General features: G+C 48.4%; 1 protein-coding gene across 1 annotated transcript; it reads left to right on the top strand.

Annotated features, from left to right (window-relative positions):
* Positions 1 to 9,282: 9,282 nt before the first annotated feature.
* Positions 9,283 to 14,457, top strand: LOC142818810 (CD59A glycoprotein-like). The gene is made up of 4 exons (XM_075900823.2): positions 9,283 to 9,362; positions 12,506 to 12,582; positions 13,511 to 13,621; positions 14,116 to 14,457. The coding sequence occupies exons 2-4, from the start codon at positions 12,534 to 12,536 to the stop codon at positions 14,223 to 14,225; spliced, it is 270 nt and encodes an 89-aa protein (XP_075756938.2). The 5' UTR covers positions 9,283 to 9,362; positions 12,506 to 12,533; the 3' UTR covers positions 14,226 to 14,457.
* The last annotated feature ends 579 nt before the right edge of the window (positions 14,458 to 15,036 follow it).

Raw genomic sequence — 15,036 nt, 5'->3', positions numbered from 1 at the left:
TTAACGCACGACTCCATGGGCTTACATCCCTACCTCCGCCCTGGGTTGCTTCCTTTCCCTTCCCTCTTACCGGTTCTTCTGTCCCTCTCTGATTTCCCTCACAGAGTCCTCCAACCATCGTGCCCCTTCCTTTGTTGGTCCTTCACTTCTAATTCCTCCTCCCTCCAGCTCTCCCTCTGCCCCATTTGAACTACCATCCTCACCCTCTATCTCCTCCGTGCTCCCTCCCCACCCCCCTCCCGACCTTAGCTTGTCCTTATTTACATCCGGGGTCTTCGCTCCGGCCCAATCCCCTCCATCCCTGCCCGAATCGTGCCACTGCCCTACCAGCTAGAGGAGCATCTGGTTGCCTAGCAACCTCCGCACCACTGGCCATGGGTGTGCCGATGCCTACACCGGTGCCGGCCTCTGGCTCCCGGAGTTTTGCAGCCCACCATGACTGGGGCAGGCTTGGAGAGCCCTGCGGCCCTGATCCCGCTGCGGGGCTTCGCAGCCCCTCGTTCCCGCCACTCTGTGGCACTTCCCTGTCCGGGGGGGAGAGGCTGTGAGTGCGGGGCCTTCCTGCCCCATCACATGGCCATTTTAGCCATATGGGTTTCTTGCACAAGAAACCCCTGTTCCTGTCCACACTGCCTTCTTGCACAAGAGGGCTTACTCCTGTGGGGAGAGAAATAACTCTTGTGCAAGAAGCCCTCTCTTCTGATGCTTTACTGTAAATTTACTTGTGCAAGAATGCGCGTGTAGTGTAGACACTCTGCAAGTTTTTGTGCAAGAACAACTGTTCTTGCACAAAAAGCCTGCAGGGTAGATGTAGCGTGGAAGTTCACTGTGTCCCTTTTAAGACAGAGCGTCTGGATTGCTGATAACTTTGAATTTGAAAGAGTGTGTGACTACAGACTGCCTGGCTGTTATGGGCAGTTCTAACTTTCCCTAAATGACAGTACAAAGGGGATGTGGATGAGTCATATACCTGGTTAATATACCTGGCTCATATTATAATCCTTTGGAGGGAAGGGTTAGCAGACGGAATCAAATCTGAAAATAAAGGGGAGCAGGTTAACCCCAAGTAGGGAAGGAAGATGTGTATGCACAATGCTGAAATTTGAAAACAGGGATAAAAGGGGCCTGTTATTATGCATGATACCCCCCTAAGATAAATTAAGGACTAGTCAAAGATTTCAGGAAGCTGTTGGTTGCGTTGGTCTCAGAGATAAATTGTTGAATGAAAGGCCTGGTAAACATCCACTTGCAAAAGATTTGGTGTTGGTGTTGCTGTTTGACTCTGGGGTGGATTTAGTGTTCATGGGTAACCCTGTAACAATATATAATGCAGATGATTTTCTTTCGGAAAAGGGAAAGCTTTTATGCAGGCTGGGGTGGCTGTTGGAAACACATCCTGTGTGCAGTATAAGAAGGAAACCGAGGTACACCACTTCATTAATTTAATGATTTAACAGTAGAATAATTCACCCTAAACCCGGGGTCACCAACCAGTAGATTGATCGTGGGGGCTCAGCCAGTCAGTCGCAAGGAGGTGTTCTCAACCCCCCTTGCTCCTCCCATTCCCAATGTGGAGCCTGCGCAGGCACTTCAATCTCCTGCCTCTAGCAAATTTGGAACTAGCTCCAGCTTCCTGTGCTATGTGTATGTGGAGGAAGTCCTGAGGCTCCACACCAGATCCGGCTTCTCAGGAAGCATGCGCTCTGTTGTGGGCAGGGGAGAAGCAGCGCGCACTTCCTGAGAAGCCAGATCTGGTGTGGAGCATCGGGTTTGCCCCCCCCCCCCACACACACACACCCTGCGGGAAGGAAGGAAGCAAGCAAGCACGGGGAAGGAAGGGAAGACAAGAAAGCGTGTGCTCCTCCCCTGCCCACAACAGTATGTGCTCTTTCTTGTCTTCCCTTCTTTTCCCATACTCAGGGGAGGCAGGGGGAGGGAGGGGTTTAAGATGGTGGTGCAGGTTCTGAAGTGGCTGTATCTTTAAAGGAGCTGCACATGCGCTTCGTTCAGCACTGCCCACAGATCCTGCCCCAGAGATCCTTGTCCCTGGAGACCCCCAGGCACCAGCCAAGCTACTCCTGCCCCCTCTCCCGTGGCCAGACCCCCACCAGCACCCTGCTCCTGCTCTCTGGCCAGACCCCCACCAGCACCCTGCTCCTGCTCTCTGGCCAGACCCCCACCAGCACCTTGCTCCTGCTCTCTGGCCAGACCCCCTCCAGCACCCTGGTCCCAGGCCAGACACCACCAGCACAAGCTGGAGCTAGACCCCCAACAACATCCTGCTCTTGCCCCTTGGCCAGACATCCACTAGCACCCTGCGTCTGTCCCCTCCCTCCTGGCCACACATGCTCCTGTACCCTACTTTCTACCCAGATTCTGCACCCTCATCCATCTCCCACTCACTGGCAGCTCTCTCCCACACCTGGATCCCTCATTTTTGGCCCCACCTCACAGTGTAGATGGGTCCACAAAATCCACTAACCCTGGAATCCCAGAAGAGATCATCTGGCCTCAGGCCTTGAACCTCTGTCTTACCTACCCTCCCCCCACCATGGGGCTGGAGTGCCAGGGGAGTGAGATGGCTTGAGGGTGAGGTGTGGGAGGGGTTGGTTTTTTGCATCTCATTTTCGTGGTCCCTGACTGATTTTTCTGTGGATCAGTGGGCCCACACCCAAAGCAGGTTCCCCACCCCGCCCATAAAAAATTGCTGAAACATTTTTTGTTGGACATAATATTTTATTTAAAAAGGAACCCAGGACAAGAAGCCCCAAATTGGGGCCAAGCCCCCAGCCAGCCGCAGTATCATAACACTCCTGCATGCCCCCAGCCCTCAACCCTGAGAACATCATACACCTGAACCCCCTGCACTGAGCCCCTCATATCCCTAAACTTCTGCACTCACACATCCTCACTCCTTTGCCACAACACTCCTGCACCATCCACACACTGCAAACCTGTGCCCTGAGCTCATCATACACCCAACCCCCTGTTGCCCTGACCCCTCATACATCCTAACCCAAACTCCTGCACCTCACCCCCACAAGCTGGAAGCCTGCAGGGTCTGGACTGTGGCACTAAAAATAACACCATGGGTGACCCCGGCTCCAGTCCTGGCAAGCAGTCCTGCCCTGGGAGCAGCTGGGACCTAGGCTTCCGGGGGCTTCTGGGTCTGGACCACAGGCTCCAACCCTGAAAACTGGAAGGCAGAAGGTGAGGGAAGGGGCAGGGGAAGAGCTAAGGGGGTGGGGGGTGAGGAGAGGGAGAGGCTTGTGCTGCCTCACAATCGGAGCTAAGAGCTGGTGTCCAGGACTGGGGCTAATGGTCTGCATCCAAGGCTAGTGCCCAGGATCAGGTGCCAGGTCTGGGGTTCAGAACATGCAGCCTGGAGCAGGTGCCATGAGAGCAGAACCAGGGAGCAAAGCCTGCCATTGCTCAGGCAGGGCTGAAGCCCCATAGGCCTGGCTCCAGGCTGGGGTCACATGGCCAGAGCTAGGGATCAGCACCAACACCACCCTAGCTACAACTGGGTGTTGCTATCTAGGCATCTCTTGGCCACACAACCCCCCCTCTCCCAGTGGCTGCCTTTTTGAAACACAGACCTTCTGCAAATGTGACCTGATCCTGAAGTCTTTTCTCCCCCAGCTCATAACTAGAGCTCAGGGTACAGCTCACTCAGACTCTACTTACATTATTTTGTGTCTCATTACAATAACCTGTAACCAGTAAGGCTATGTCTACACTGGCTAATCCCCTCTCCTTCCCCCCACCAAAAAAAGAAAATGTTTGCAGCTGCAAGTGCCAGTGTGAACAGCATGGTGTTGGAAGGAGGGCTCTCCATGCCACTCCTTGGGTGTGGAAGTATTTTGTCCTCAAAAGAGCTGAGAAAGAAAGAGTGGCTACACTGGGACTTGTCTCTGGCTACGTCTAGACTGCATCCCTCTGTCAACAAAGGGATGCAAATCAAGCACGTCGAAATTGCTAATGAAGCTGGAATTTAAATATCACATGCCTCATTAGCATAAACATGGCTGCCGCTTTTTTTCTAAATGGAGTTTTTTTCTAAAAAGAACGGCAGTCTAGACACGGATCTGTCGAAAATAAAGCCTTTTTCGACAGATCCTGTATTCCTCAAAAAATGAGGTTTACAGGATCTGTCAAAAAAGCTTTATTTTCAACAGATCCACCTCTACACTGCCATTTCGAAAAAACTCCATTCGGAAAAAAAGTGACAGCCATGTTTATGCTAATGAGGCACTGAATATTTAAATCCCGGCTTCATTAGCAATTTTGATGTGCCTAATCTACATCTCTCTGTCAACAGAGAGGTGTATTCTAGAGACACCCTGTTAGACTAAAAGCAGTATAAGGCAGACAAAACTTAAGTCTCATTTGTCCTGTAACTGCAGAGGTGTTAAATCCCACTTCAACTTAAATGATTTCTTGCAAGCTCCTAACTGTGCTTAGCATGCTGTTCCACCTTGCATTCACCTGTGACAGGGATTACATTTCCCAGACCTGAAGAAGAGCTCTGGGGAGCTAAAAAAGCTTGTTTCATTCACCAACTGAAGTTGCTCTAATCAAGATACTACCTCATCCACCCACCTAGTCTTTTACAATTCTGTTTCCCACATCATTGCCTTAACTCCCATCTATTTCTCAAAACATCATATAAGAAAAATTGGCAGACAAAGTTAAATCAAGATGAAGTCTAACATGAAGTTTTTCCAGTTTGGTATAGATGATTTTAAAGGTAACACACATGGCTTTAAAGCTAATGAGAGACAGTGGCATATTAATGCATGGGCCCATTGGAACCATGACGAGGGGCCCTGGACAATTTGGAGGCCACAGGAGAGTGCTGGTAGTCTGTCCACAGGCTGGAGGTCAGAGCCTGTGCTACGGTAAGCCTATTCTCTTCTGCCCCAATCCCCCTTTGGAGAGCAGGCACAAGCCATTCACCCAAGCCCCCTTCCTCCTCTGTACAGGACTGACCCAAGCCCTGCTGCTCACCCTCTCCCTGAAGCCTCTTTCTGGAAAATCTGGGAATTTGTGCAGTTTGTTCTTGTCCACGAGTGAGCAGTTGGCAAGAGCAGATGGATCAAATGCCCAGTTTTGAAAAAATTGGGCCATTTGGGGCCAAAGTGAGTCACGCTTGGCCAGGACTTCCCAAACTTTTCACATGCACCCTTACCTGGGCTACACACCCTGAGAGCCAGAGCCAGAGCCAGAGCCAGAGCCAGAAACAGGTGCTGCAATTGGGCCAGAGGCTGCAGTCAAGATGTGGGGGCAGAGTGGGGCCAGAGGTGCTTCCAGAGTATGGCTAAGAGCAAAACCAAGGCTGGGAGTGTGGCTGGAGCTGAGGCTCTCTCACCTCACTCCCCCTTTGAATGTTCCTCCATGCCCACCCTCAGTTTAGGGACCACTGCCCTAGGCTGTGGTAAGAGGACTCCAGATGCCTATGGGGAGCCTAACACCCTGACCTGGACACTGGAGAGGAGGGCCAAGATCAGGCCTAGGCCCATATCCCAGTCCCATAGGATGCATCACTTAGGCCAGGTAGAGGATCCAGGACTGATTACCATAGTGGCCTGGGTTCCTTGGGCAACTCTTAATGGAGCCCCAGTTCTGGCCAAGCCAGGAGGCAGGGCCTAGGAGGAACAGGAAGACCTAGAGGTAGAGCCCCATAGCAGTAGGAGATGTGAGGGCCCAAATGTTCTTTGTGCCCAGGACCCCCATAAAACTTAATCTCCCTCTAATGAGGGATGATCTTCACATTTGTTTGTCTCTCCAATGACAGGCAGCAGACCCCTGCTAGAATTCTTTGCTTCAGAAGGAGTAACCATGTTAATCTGTAACTGGAAAAACTTAAAAAAACCCCAAATAGTCTTGCAGCACCTTAGGGTATGTCTACACTTGCCCCCTAGTTCTGACTAGGGAGGCACATGAAGCAGCGAAGTTGCTAATAAAAGCACGGGATTTAAATATCCTGCGCTTGATTAGCATATTCACGGCCGGTCGCCATTTTAAAATGCCGGTCGCCCGCTTTCACTTGCCGCTTGTAGATGCGATAGTCTGATCCAAAACCCTTCCTTCTAATTAACTGTTACTCCTCATTACACGAGGAGTAACAGTTAATTCGAGGGAAAGGCTTTGGATCAGACTATCGCGTCTACCATCGGCAAGTGAAAGCGGGCGACCGGCATTTTAAAATGGCGACCAGCTGTGAATATGCTAATCAAGCGCAGGATATTTAAATCCCGCGCTTCATTAGCAACTTTGCTATGCTTCATGTGCCCCCCTAGTCAGAACTAGGGGGCAAGTGTAGACATACTTAGAGACTAAGAAAACATGCAGATGGTATCATGAGTTTTCATGGGCACAACCCACTTCTTCAGATGAACTCCTTTGGTTACCTTGAACATAATTAAATAAAATGACATATGTTTTAGGTTCTTTTTAAATGAGCATCATAGGTATGTAAGCCAAGATAAATATATCCTAAACTTCAGTAGAGACTCAGGCAAGTTTAATGACCTATTAATACAATTTGTTATTTTTGCATCAATACTGCCTATCCCCAGCCACCAGAGCCTTTCCAGACTATGAAGGACAATGTCAGGACATTCTGGCTTTGAGGGTATACAGCTGTGCTGCCAGCCTAGAAGGTCATCAGGGAAAGGGCTGCTAGAAATGGTAGTTGCCTACCTGACGGACTAATCACAGCACTAACTACAGCTGAGTTGCTGGAAATCTTTGCCAAACTTGTTTTTAGAGGCATTTGTATTTCTCAAGATTTGGAAAATTTTGACCAGTTCTAATTGCTAATGAATAAACGTGTGATCTACAGGTCTTCTTCCAGTTAGACTATAGCAGCTTCCATTGCCATACGTGGGAAGAGTACATCTGACTGATGGCAAAAACAAACCCTTTTCTGTCAAAGAGTGAAAAATGTCACTCTTCCCTTTGATTTGGAAATATATTTTTGTTTCCAACCAGCTGTGGACAGTCTGGACACAACAAGGTCTCTTGTGAAACTAAAGAACCAGCTTTACAATATTTCAAGAACATGCATCCCATCTGCAGTGCAATCATTTTTTGATCTTTAGTTAAAAGATTTGGAGGACTGTTCCATCCAGAAAAATGTCCCGGGTAAGTATTTCTATAACAAATAGGTTTGAAAATGATCAGTATTAGAACATTCACATTTGCTTCACGTGTTTTGTTTTTCTGGGAAATGTTAACAAAATGCTATTGCGAAAGGGTTCTGTATTGCAACCAACACCCACACGGTGTAGTACATGACAAGTGACTCTGGGTTGCAAAATCTGATCAAAAAGCAATGATTTAGATCGGTATTTATTTGCTCCATGTTAGCACTTGTAGTTTATATTACCCCTAGTCAAAGCCGTGTATGTTCTGTTCAGAGTATGTTACAAGACCTGGTATCTCTAGAAACAGGGTAAGCCAGGAAAAGCCTCACACCACAGCTCTAACAGATATGAGAATTTCAAAAGAAAATTTAAATAGGGATTATTTAAAAACAAATTTCAGCTTGAAGACGACAGAGTAGGGAGATCAGCACAACAACATGCTTCTTTCCCTAACCCCCATACATAGGCTGAGAAAATGGTGTTAGGAGCAGATAAAGAGGGAGAGCCCCAGAATCACCTGTCAGTGTGAGACTGTCATTCCTATGAACAACAGACAGAACGGATCAGATATTACTCTCATAAATTATGGAGTGCCTCTGGAGTACCTCCACTGAAGTCAATGGAAGGGTTCCACCATGACGCTGTATAAGCAAGAAGCCACTCACAGCTCCTTATTTCCTCGAGGAAAATGGGAGCGGGGAGGCAGCCTAATTCTCCTCTTTAGGAGAAGTGATCAGAGGGAAAGCCTCATGCAGGCAGCACCTCTTTCATAACTTCTCAGATATGATGGGCCCTGATTCTGAGCCTCTTCTGTCATAAAACAAGAATGAGGGATTGTTTGCTGCTATGAGACTGGGCCTACCCATAATGTGAGCCTCAATTAACTATGGAGGAGTGGCCCTTTTGGCTGATAAATGTCAAGGTTGAGTGTCGGGAGAGGCCCCTGTCAACAGCCCCAGAACAGCTGGGGAATGCTAACTGTTTAATCCCTTCTGTGAACTGCTGTACATTGCCCCTCTGTCACATGACTTAGCAGCACTTGCACGCCTTCACCACCATGCTCTGCACTGTAGCTCTCCCAACACCACACTAGTTCCACACTGACCACTCACAGTCTAGCCTGGCCTGCTTCCCAATGGTGATTGTCAGGTGGGGAGGCCATGTCAGCCCCTAGCTCTGCTAGACAGCAGGGTAATGGACAGCTCCGCACACAAACTCAGAAAAGTGCCCTACAGCATCCTGAAACCACTGCTAGTCATCTCCAGCCTGAATAACCACCAGGTCCCACCATTTTGTGCTCATGGACCAGTGGAGTTCACCAAAACCACATAGTACACAGATGTGTGCAGGGAATTCACCCCCTCATCCTCTATCATTCCAAGGGCTGGACGAAGCCTGCCGGGGCCTCTCTAGTACAAGATCTGCTTTTCACAGTTACTAAGTTACCTGTGTTCATGTGTGCCACGGCCACGCTGAAAGTTTTCAAAATGGCACCAGGGCACACATGGATTAAGCAAGTCTGACCCAGTACTTTCTTGGTCTCTGAGATAGTTGGGATTGGTCCTGCTTTTGGCAGGGGGCTGGACTTGATGACCTCTTGAGGTCTCTTCCAGCTCTGTGAGTCTATGATTCTATGAAGCCCATCGAACAAACACAAACAGTATCTCTAAACAGGCATAGTTAGAATGATTTAAAAATACAACTGTGCAACTTTTAAATATAGATATGATATGTAAACCAGGTATGTGAAATCTTTTTTCCCTTGCTTAAACTAAGGGCTATGACAAGAAAGTGTAATTTTATGAATTAACCATATCTCATAGATTTACTGCAGGGTGAAGGATCTCTTAGTAAGTTTTCTTTTGTTTACTTCAGCCGTCCTAGGTTCGCTGAACATTTCCTCTTATCTTTGGAGGATACACAAGGCACAAAGGATTCAGTGTAAGAGCTACCACCATATAACCCAGCTTTTCACATGAATGCTGAATCCCAGCCAAGAGGAAGTGTTTCCACACAAGGTTACTCAAAGTTGTTATGTGCTGTTCTTTCCCTGTGCAAAGAGATTTTAAAACAAAGTCAACAATGTGGGAAATTCCATGTGTACTGGGTGAGTGCAGAGAGGCGGGGGAAGGCATGTGGGGAGGTATATAAGTAAGCAGTGCTACACAGCAGCAATGAAACAGATCTCTTGGTGCTCCAGCTGTAAACCAGGTATGTGAAAACTTTTTTCCCTTGCTTAAACTAGCAGCATGAATAGATTGTGATTCCAGAGGATACTTAGGCATCTGAAAACTTTAGGATTTTTTTTCAAATAACTTTACAAATATTGATTTTACACTATACACACAAATCTTGAAATATTTCCATCAGTAATAATTAAACTATTTACAGACAGGAAATGCCAGAAAACAGCTGTTCGAGAACTTGTTAGACTCAAAATTCAGTGATAGAAACTTCTGAACTGGGTTTGTTACAAATGCACAAATCATGTCTGGTTTTCGGATATCTACTTTGTATATCTTGACATGTGACATTGACACACAGTGGTTTTTGCTGTTTTGTTGTAATCATGTTGGTACTGGGATGAGAGCCACGAGGTGAGGAAGGTCATGTCTTTCATTGGACCAAATATGGATAGTGAAAGAGACAACCTTTAGAACTCCAGGGAGCTCTTTTCCAGGTCTGTGAAGCAAAAAAAGAGCTGATCTCTTTCACCAACCAAAGTCGGTCCAAAATCCCCCCCAAAATATTACCTCACCCACCTTGTCTTTCTGTTTGTTTGGATGTACATTCTTACATAAATGGGTTTCAGCCAGGTAGGCAGATGCCACGTGATGTGACCACATTACCCACTCCTTTTGGGAGGGGGCACATGGGAGAGCTGCTCTCAGTCACACTCATTTATCTCCTGCACCCCCACCCAGCTGCTTCCCATTGGGGCGCAGCAGAAGCCCTCCTGGCGCTAAGTAAGTGAAGACTCGGAGCCAGGGGAGCAGGAAGGATGCGACCTTCAGCTGCTGCTGTGGGAGCATAATTTAAAGGTTCCCTCCAACAACTTAACCATCATACCCACCTCCCCAGCTAGTAGCTCAGCCTTCCCCCTTGTCCTCAGTTCTCTGAGAAAGCAGCTATTCGTCCCCTACCTAACCTCACCATGCAGAGCTGAAGCAGCAGCAGAAGACCTCCCTTCCTCCCTACTCTGGCCAGTTATCTGATGCACATGCTATTGTTTACCTCTCCTGTCCTGGCCCCAGGCTGCATCCAGCTAGGGAGGGGAGGGAGACAGAGAGTGGGAGAGAGTTGGGCAGAAAGACCCTGGCTGAAAACTGGGTGAGGCTAATGTGTCCCAATGCAGTGCATGTCCCCCCATGTGTCACTTCTCTTCAGGGACGGGGGGGATGGGAGCAGGCAGGCTGCAGGGTTAGCTCAGTGCTGCTCACTTTGCATTTTGTGCAGCTAAATGTGTGCACCGTGCACCAGTCCTGCTGGCATAGCCAGGGGAAAGCCCTTTCCTGGACAAGTAGGGCTCTTGTGGGGGAAGGGGAACAAAAGGGATGGTGGACCCAGATCTGCTCTACACTAATCCATAACCAAATAGCAGGGCTGCTCCAAACCCCAGCCAGTCAGAACACAGAGAGAAGTTGCACACGCACACACACTCCTTTAACCCCCACCAACTTCAGCCACCCACCTCAGCCTTTTCCAGCACAGCCTTTCCCACTCACTCCCCACAGGCCTTCTACAGGGGGTCTCTGTCCTTTGGAAAATGGGGAGTCCCCCCTGGTCACCCACTCTGCTACTGCTTCCACCAGAGCAGAGGAGTTACCTGAGACAAGTGAGTGAGGGCCTCTGTCTTCCCTGACCCTGGCTGAGCTGGCTGCTGTGTCTCCCCTCCTGCTTAGCTGGCTGGCTCAAGGCAAGGTTACCTGGGACTATTCCACTCTCTCTCCCTCCTCCCCCCCAAGAGTATATCACTCTGAGTGGCAGCCCTCATCACCCATATCAAGGCCTGGCACTGCACATAGGCTCACATTTTATGTGTGGCCCTAAAGTTAAGCAACTGACTGAATGTCCAAAGACAAAACTTTCCCAAGCTCGGTCCTTCACAACCTCTTTGCTCCTTTCCCAGGCTCTGCTAATTTCTTCCTCACTTTGTTACAAACTGCTGCCTCCCTGGGTTTTCTCTACAGAGGCCCAGGTCCTCCCAAGCCACTAACCTCATGGCTGCTTCTTTGGAGTTCAGCTCTCAGGCCTTTTTTTCTGGAATTTCCTTCTCTCCAGCTGTCCTGTCCCTTCAGGGATAGTCTAAAGATACTAGCTCTTTCCTACAGGCACTTCTCTGGTTTCTTTCACATACAAAGAAAACTTCCATCTACCTGTCTCATGAGTCTGCTTTCCCCAGTGTCCTACCGTCCTTTCTTTATAGGAACCCCCTACTCTAGTTTTAACCAGTGGGATCCACTCCAGAGTCACCTGCCTTCCCTCCAGGTGCCAAACTATGGGCTAGTTGGGCTGTTCAGCTCATTTTAAAAATACCACTTGTAATGAGGAGTTTATAAAGCTGATCACTGGTGAATAGCTGCACAGGAAATTTAGAGAATATTTACGGTTTTTATACAAGGGCCTGGTCAGGATCCCCAATTGACAGAAGCAGTTTCAGGAGCCTGGGCCTGATGTTTTGATCATGTTCAAAATAGCGTATTTCCTCTAATATGACCGTAGCATGTCCTGTGTCCAGACACAAGGATGCTTCATCATGAGTAGATTGTGGGACAGTTCAGGCAATGTCTCCCAGATTTTTTAAACAGCCACCAACACTGAATTGCATTGGCTCAATTGTGTTACTTTGTATGACAGCCTGAGGTGGACTAAACCAACAGTTCTCCGTGCTCTGAAGGAACGGCATTTAGCAAGGTAGCAAAACACTAATGCCTGTAATATATTTAAAACACAAGAGAAATAGGAATTAAAACACACCAGAACTTTCCCCCATTGTTCGTCATTATGTCCCTTTACGCTTCCTAATAAACTCTCTTCCAGTTTCACGCTGTTTACACCTTTCGTTGTGTAAAGATTGTGACCATGTTCCCCACCAGCCCTTTCTCATCCCTCACCCCAGCTCTGTGTACTTAGCGCTTTTGAGCTTTCCTCAGCAGTCACTCGTTCAGCCCATGGGGATTTTGGCAACACTTTTCTGAATTGCTGCTCCTGACTCCGATATCCTTCTGGATCTGAGGTGAACATGGTTCCAGACTGGCAGGCCAGAACTGTTTAGTAAGGGAGTTCCACCCTCTGCTGCGAGAGGTGCTGACTTTCCATATGCAGATCACTAATTGCCTCACTCTCCTCCCCAGGTATCTGTTGAAAGCCTTTCTACACAAAATGAGGAGCCTGTTTGTGTGTGTGCTCGCTTTAGTGCTGATGGCACAAGGTGAGTCCCCTGCCCGTAAAGGTTCTGCTGCTTCTTGCCACCCTTCGTGTTTTCCTAATGGACCTTTTTGTTCAATGTGACACATCAGAAGGGACGCGTTAGACAAAGGGAAGTTCTGCACTTACGGCAGGGCGTAGGGTAGAGATGCTGGGCCCCCAGCTACGAACAGTAGTACAGGCTGGGCGACAGTGCTTAGGTGAGTCAAGTGCTCCAAACACCTGAACCCTGGTCTGCATACACTGCTCTGCTCTCTGCTCCCCAAACCATGCCTCCTTCACCTTTACTGCTATTTTTAGACACGATTGCTACCCTGGCTCTCTGTTGAGCTTTTCCCTCCTGCAGGGAAAGTCTCCGATAATGGGAAAAGACTCTTAGATGGGGAATGCTGTCGGGAAAGACTCCAGCAGCACAGAAGTGACAGAGCTTTTTCTCAGTGTCTCCCCCTGTCAAAGCCTTTCCCGGCTGCATCTTCCTATGCATACCCCACAGGCGGCCAGAAGAACAGACAAGCATAGGCAAGGTCAGAGAGTGACTGGCCTTGTCCTGTCACCAAATATACCTGTTTCCAGTGCTTGATTAAATAACCCCATTACCGTAGCATCGGATCACCTAACAATCCTTAGTGTTCTACTTTCACAACACCCACAGCAGGCAGGGCAATGCTATTATTCCCACAGTAGAGATGGGGAACTGAGGCCCAGTGTTGCTAAGTGACTTGCCTGAAGTCACACAGAAAGTCTGCGGCACACCAGGGAAATGAACCCACACCTCATCAAGCTCATCCCTACTGCAGGGCCACACTTCTGTTCCATCTACCCTGCCCCCACAAAGAAACACTGATGGGAAGGCCTGGCCTCTCCATCACTTGTGAGTGAAAAAAGGCCCTTGGCCATTTTCCTGCTCACCCTCTGTGTTTTGTCTCCATCAGCCGTTATGTCTCTTGAGTGTTATCATTGCCCCAATGGAGGAAGATGCTTCACCACTCAGAAATGCAGGGATGACCAGGATCAATGTATTACCATGTTCTTCACTTTCAATGGTAAGAGGAGGATGGTGTCAGGGGAACAGGCTGATCAAAGATGTCTCAGAGTTATGTGATAATGCACATGTAATGGTTAATGCACATTCATACAGATGTAAACAGCCATGGCTTGTCAGGCCTAAGTCTTTGACCAAGCACCCCCGCCATGGGTGTGTGTGGGAAAAGCCCAAAAAGAATTGAGCGTCCACCACAACCCTACCCAATGTATCTAGCAGAGCTGCTGGTTAACTACTGTGGTACCACCAGAGGCATTAAGGTGTGAAGATGGGAAACAGAGACAAGTCAAAAAAGTGTAAAAGGGAAGATCAATAGGGAGAAGTAGCAAGGAAATGGATAAGGAGGAAGGGAGGAAAAGAGGAACTGAGGAAGAGTGAGAAGAAATAAGAAAGTTGGAGAACCAGAAGGTGAAGAGGGAGTGGTGACCTCACCCAAGTATGCCCAGTCACAAAACCCCTGGAGTTATTCCATCTTCTTCTCTCTCTGCCTCTCAGCTAAATACGCTAAGCGATGCTCCTCCACCTATGAGTGTAACGTCATTAAGGCCATGGGAGGCTCTGCAGTGAAGGCCGTTTGCTGCGACACTAACAAGTGCAACCGATAGACCAGAATGGCTGTGCTCTCAAGACCAACTCCAGCAGGTGCTCCCTTCCCCCGGCAGTGTGACTGGACCTCCTCACGGAGGAGCCTTGCTGCCATCTCTCTGTCACACACACACACACACATTTTATTCTTATTTTAGAGAAGAATGCAAATTTGCTGTGGTTGTTTTTAAGAGCTGTACTTGAGACCCTACTGATAACACTAATAATAAAAGAAATTACAGTCTCATATCAGCTCGGTGGTTTTGCCTTTAGCTTCTTTTACTAACGTTTTCATATGACAGACTTTCCTGTTTAACCCACAAAGGTGAGGGCTGGTAATGCTGGTTACAGACACACGGTGCAAGCTTCTCCCATACATCCCTCTGACAATTCTGGTATTTAAGCCTACATGCCAGTCCACCCCTGGATTCACTTGTACTGCTGCGCGCTCATCTCAATTCTTGTGCCACAGCATCTCCTGCTACTCAGTCTTCAATAACTTGCATACTCCCACCTCCCCAGAATTTGGCTTATTCCTTTCATTCCTGCTTTGCAGAACCCCCTGTTATTCCAGGTCTGGCCTCCTCACAACCCATGCACATCACAGGCTACCACACATAACCCACCCACTCAGGGAACAGCATTGAGACCTTTGACTGAGGAAGTGAAATCTTCAGATCTCAATTTCAAAAGAGAATCCATTTGTTCTAGTTCCAAATAACATGTGACCCATGCCCCATACTGCAGAGCAATGTGAATAATCCTCAAAGTCTCTGCCAACCTGACCTGGGGGAAATTCCTTCCTCACATTATATGGCAATACATTAGACT

Source organism: Pelodiscus sinensis, chromosome 1 (assembly GCF_052426305.1).
Source record: "Pelodiscus sinensis isolate ZL-2025 chromosome 1, ASM5242630v1, whole genome shotgun sequence".
NCBI lineage: Eukaryota > Metazoa > Chordata > Testudines > Trionychidae > Pelodiscus > Pelodiscus sinensis.
Note: the sequence above shows the minus strand (reverse complement) of the source record. Positions and strands in the feature narration are given on the sequence as shown.

Bases quoted from the DNA above. Each gene is read 5' to 3' on its own strand.
- LOC142818810 (XM_075900823.2), top strand. From the start codon at position 12,534: ATGAGGAGCCTGTTTGTGTGTGTGCTCGCTTTAGTGCTGATGGCACAA. The intron at 12,583-13,510 runs GTGAGTCCCCTG...TGTCTCCATCAG, and splicing joins TTTAGTGCTGATGGCACAAG to CCGTTATGTCTCTTGAGTGT. The intron at 13,622-14,115 runs GTAAGAGGAGGA...TCTGCCTCTCAG, and splicing joins CATGTTCTTCACTTTCAATG to CTAAATACGCTAAGCGATGC.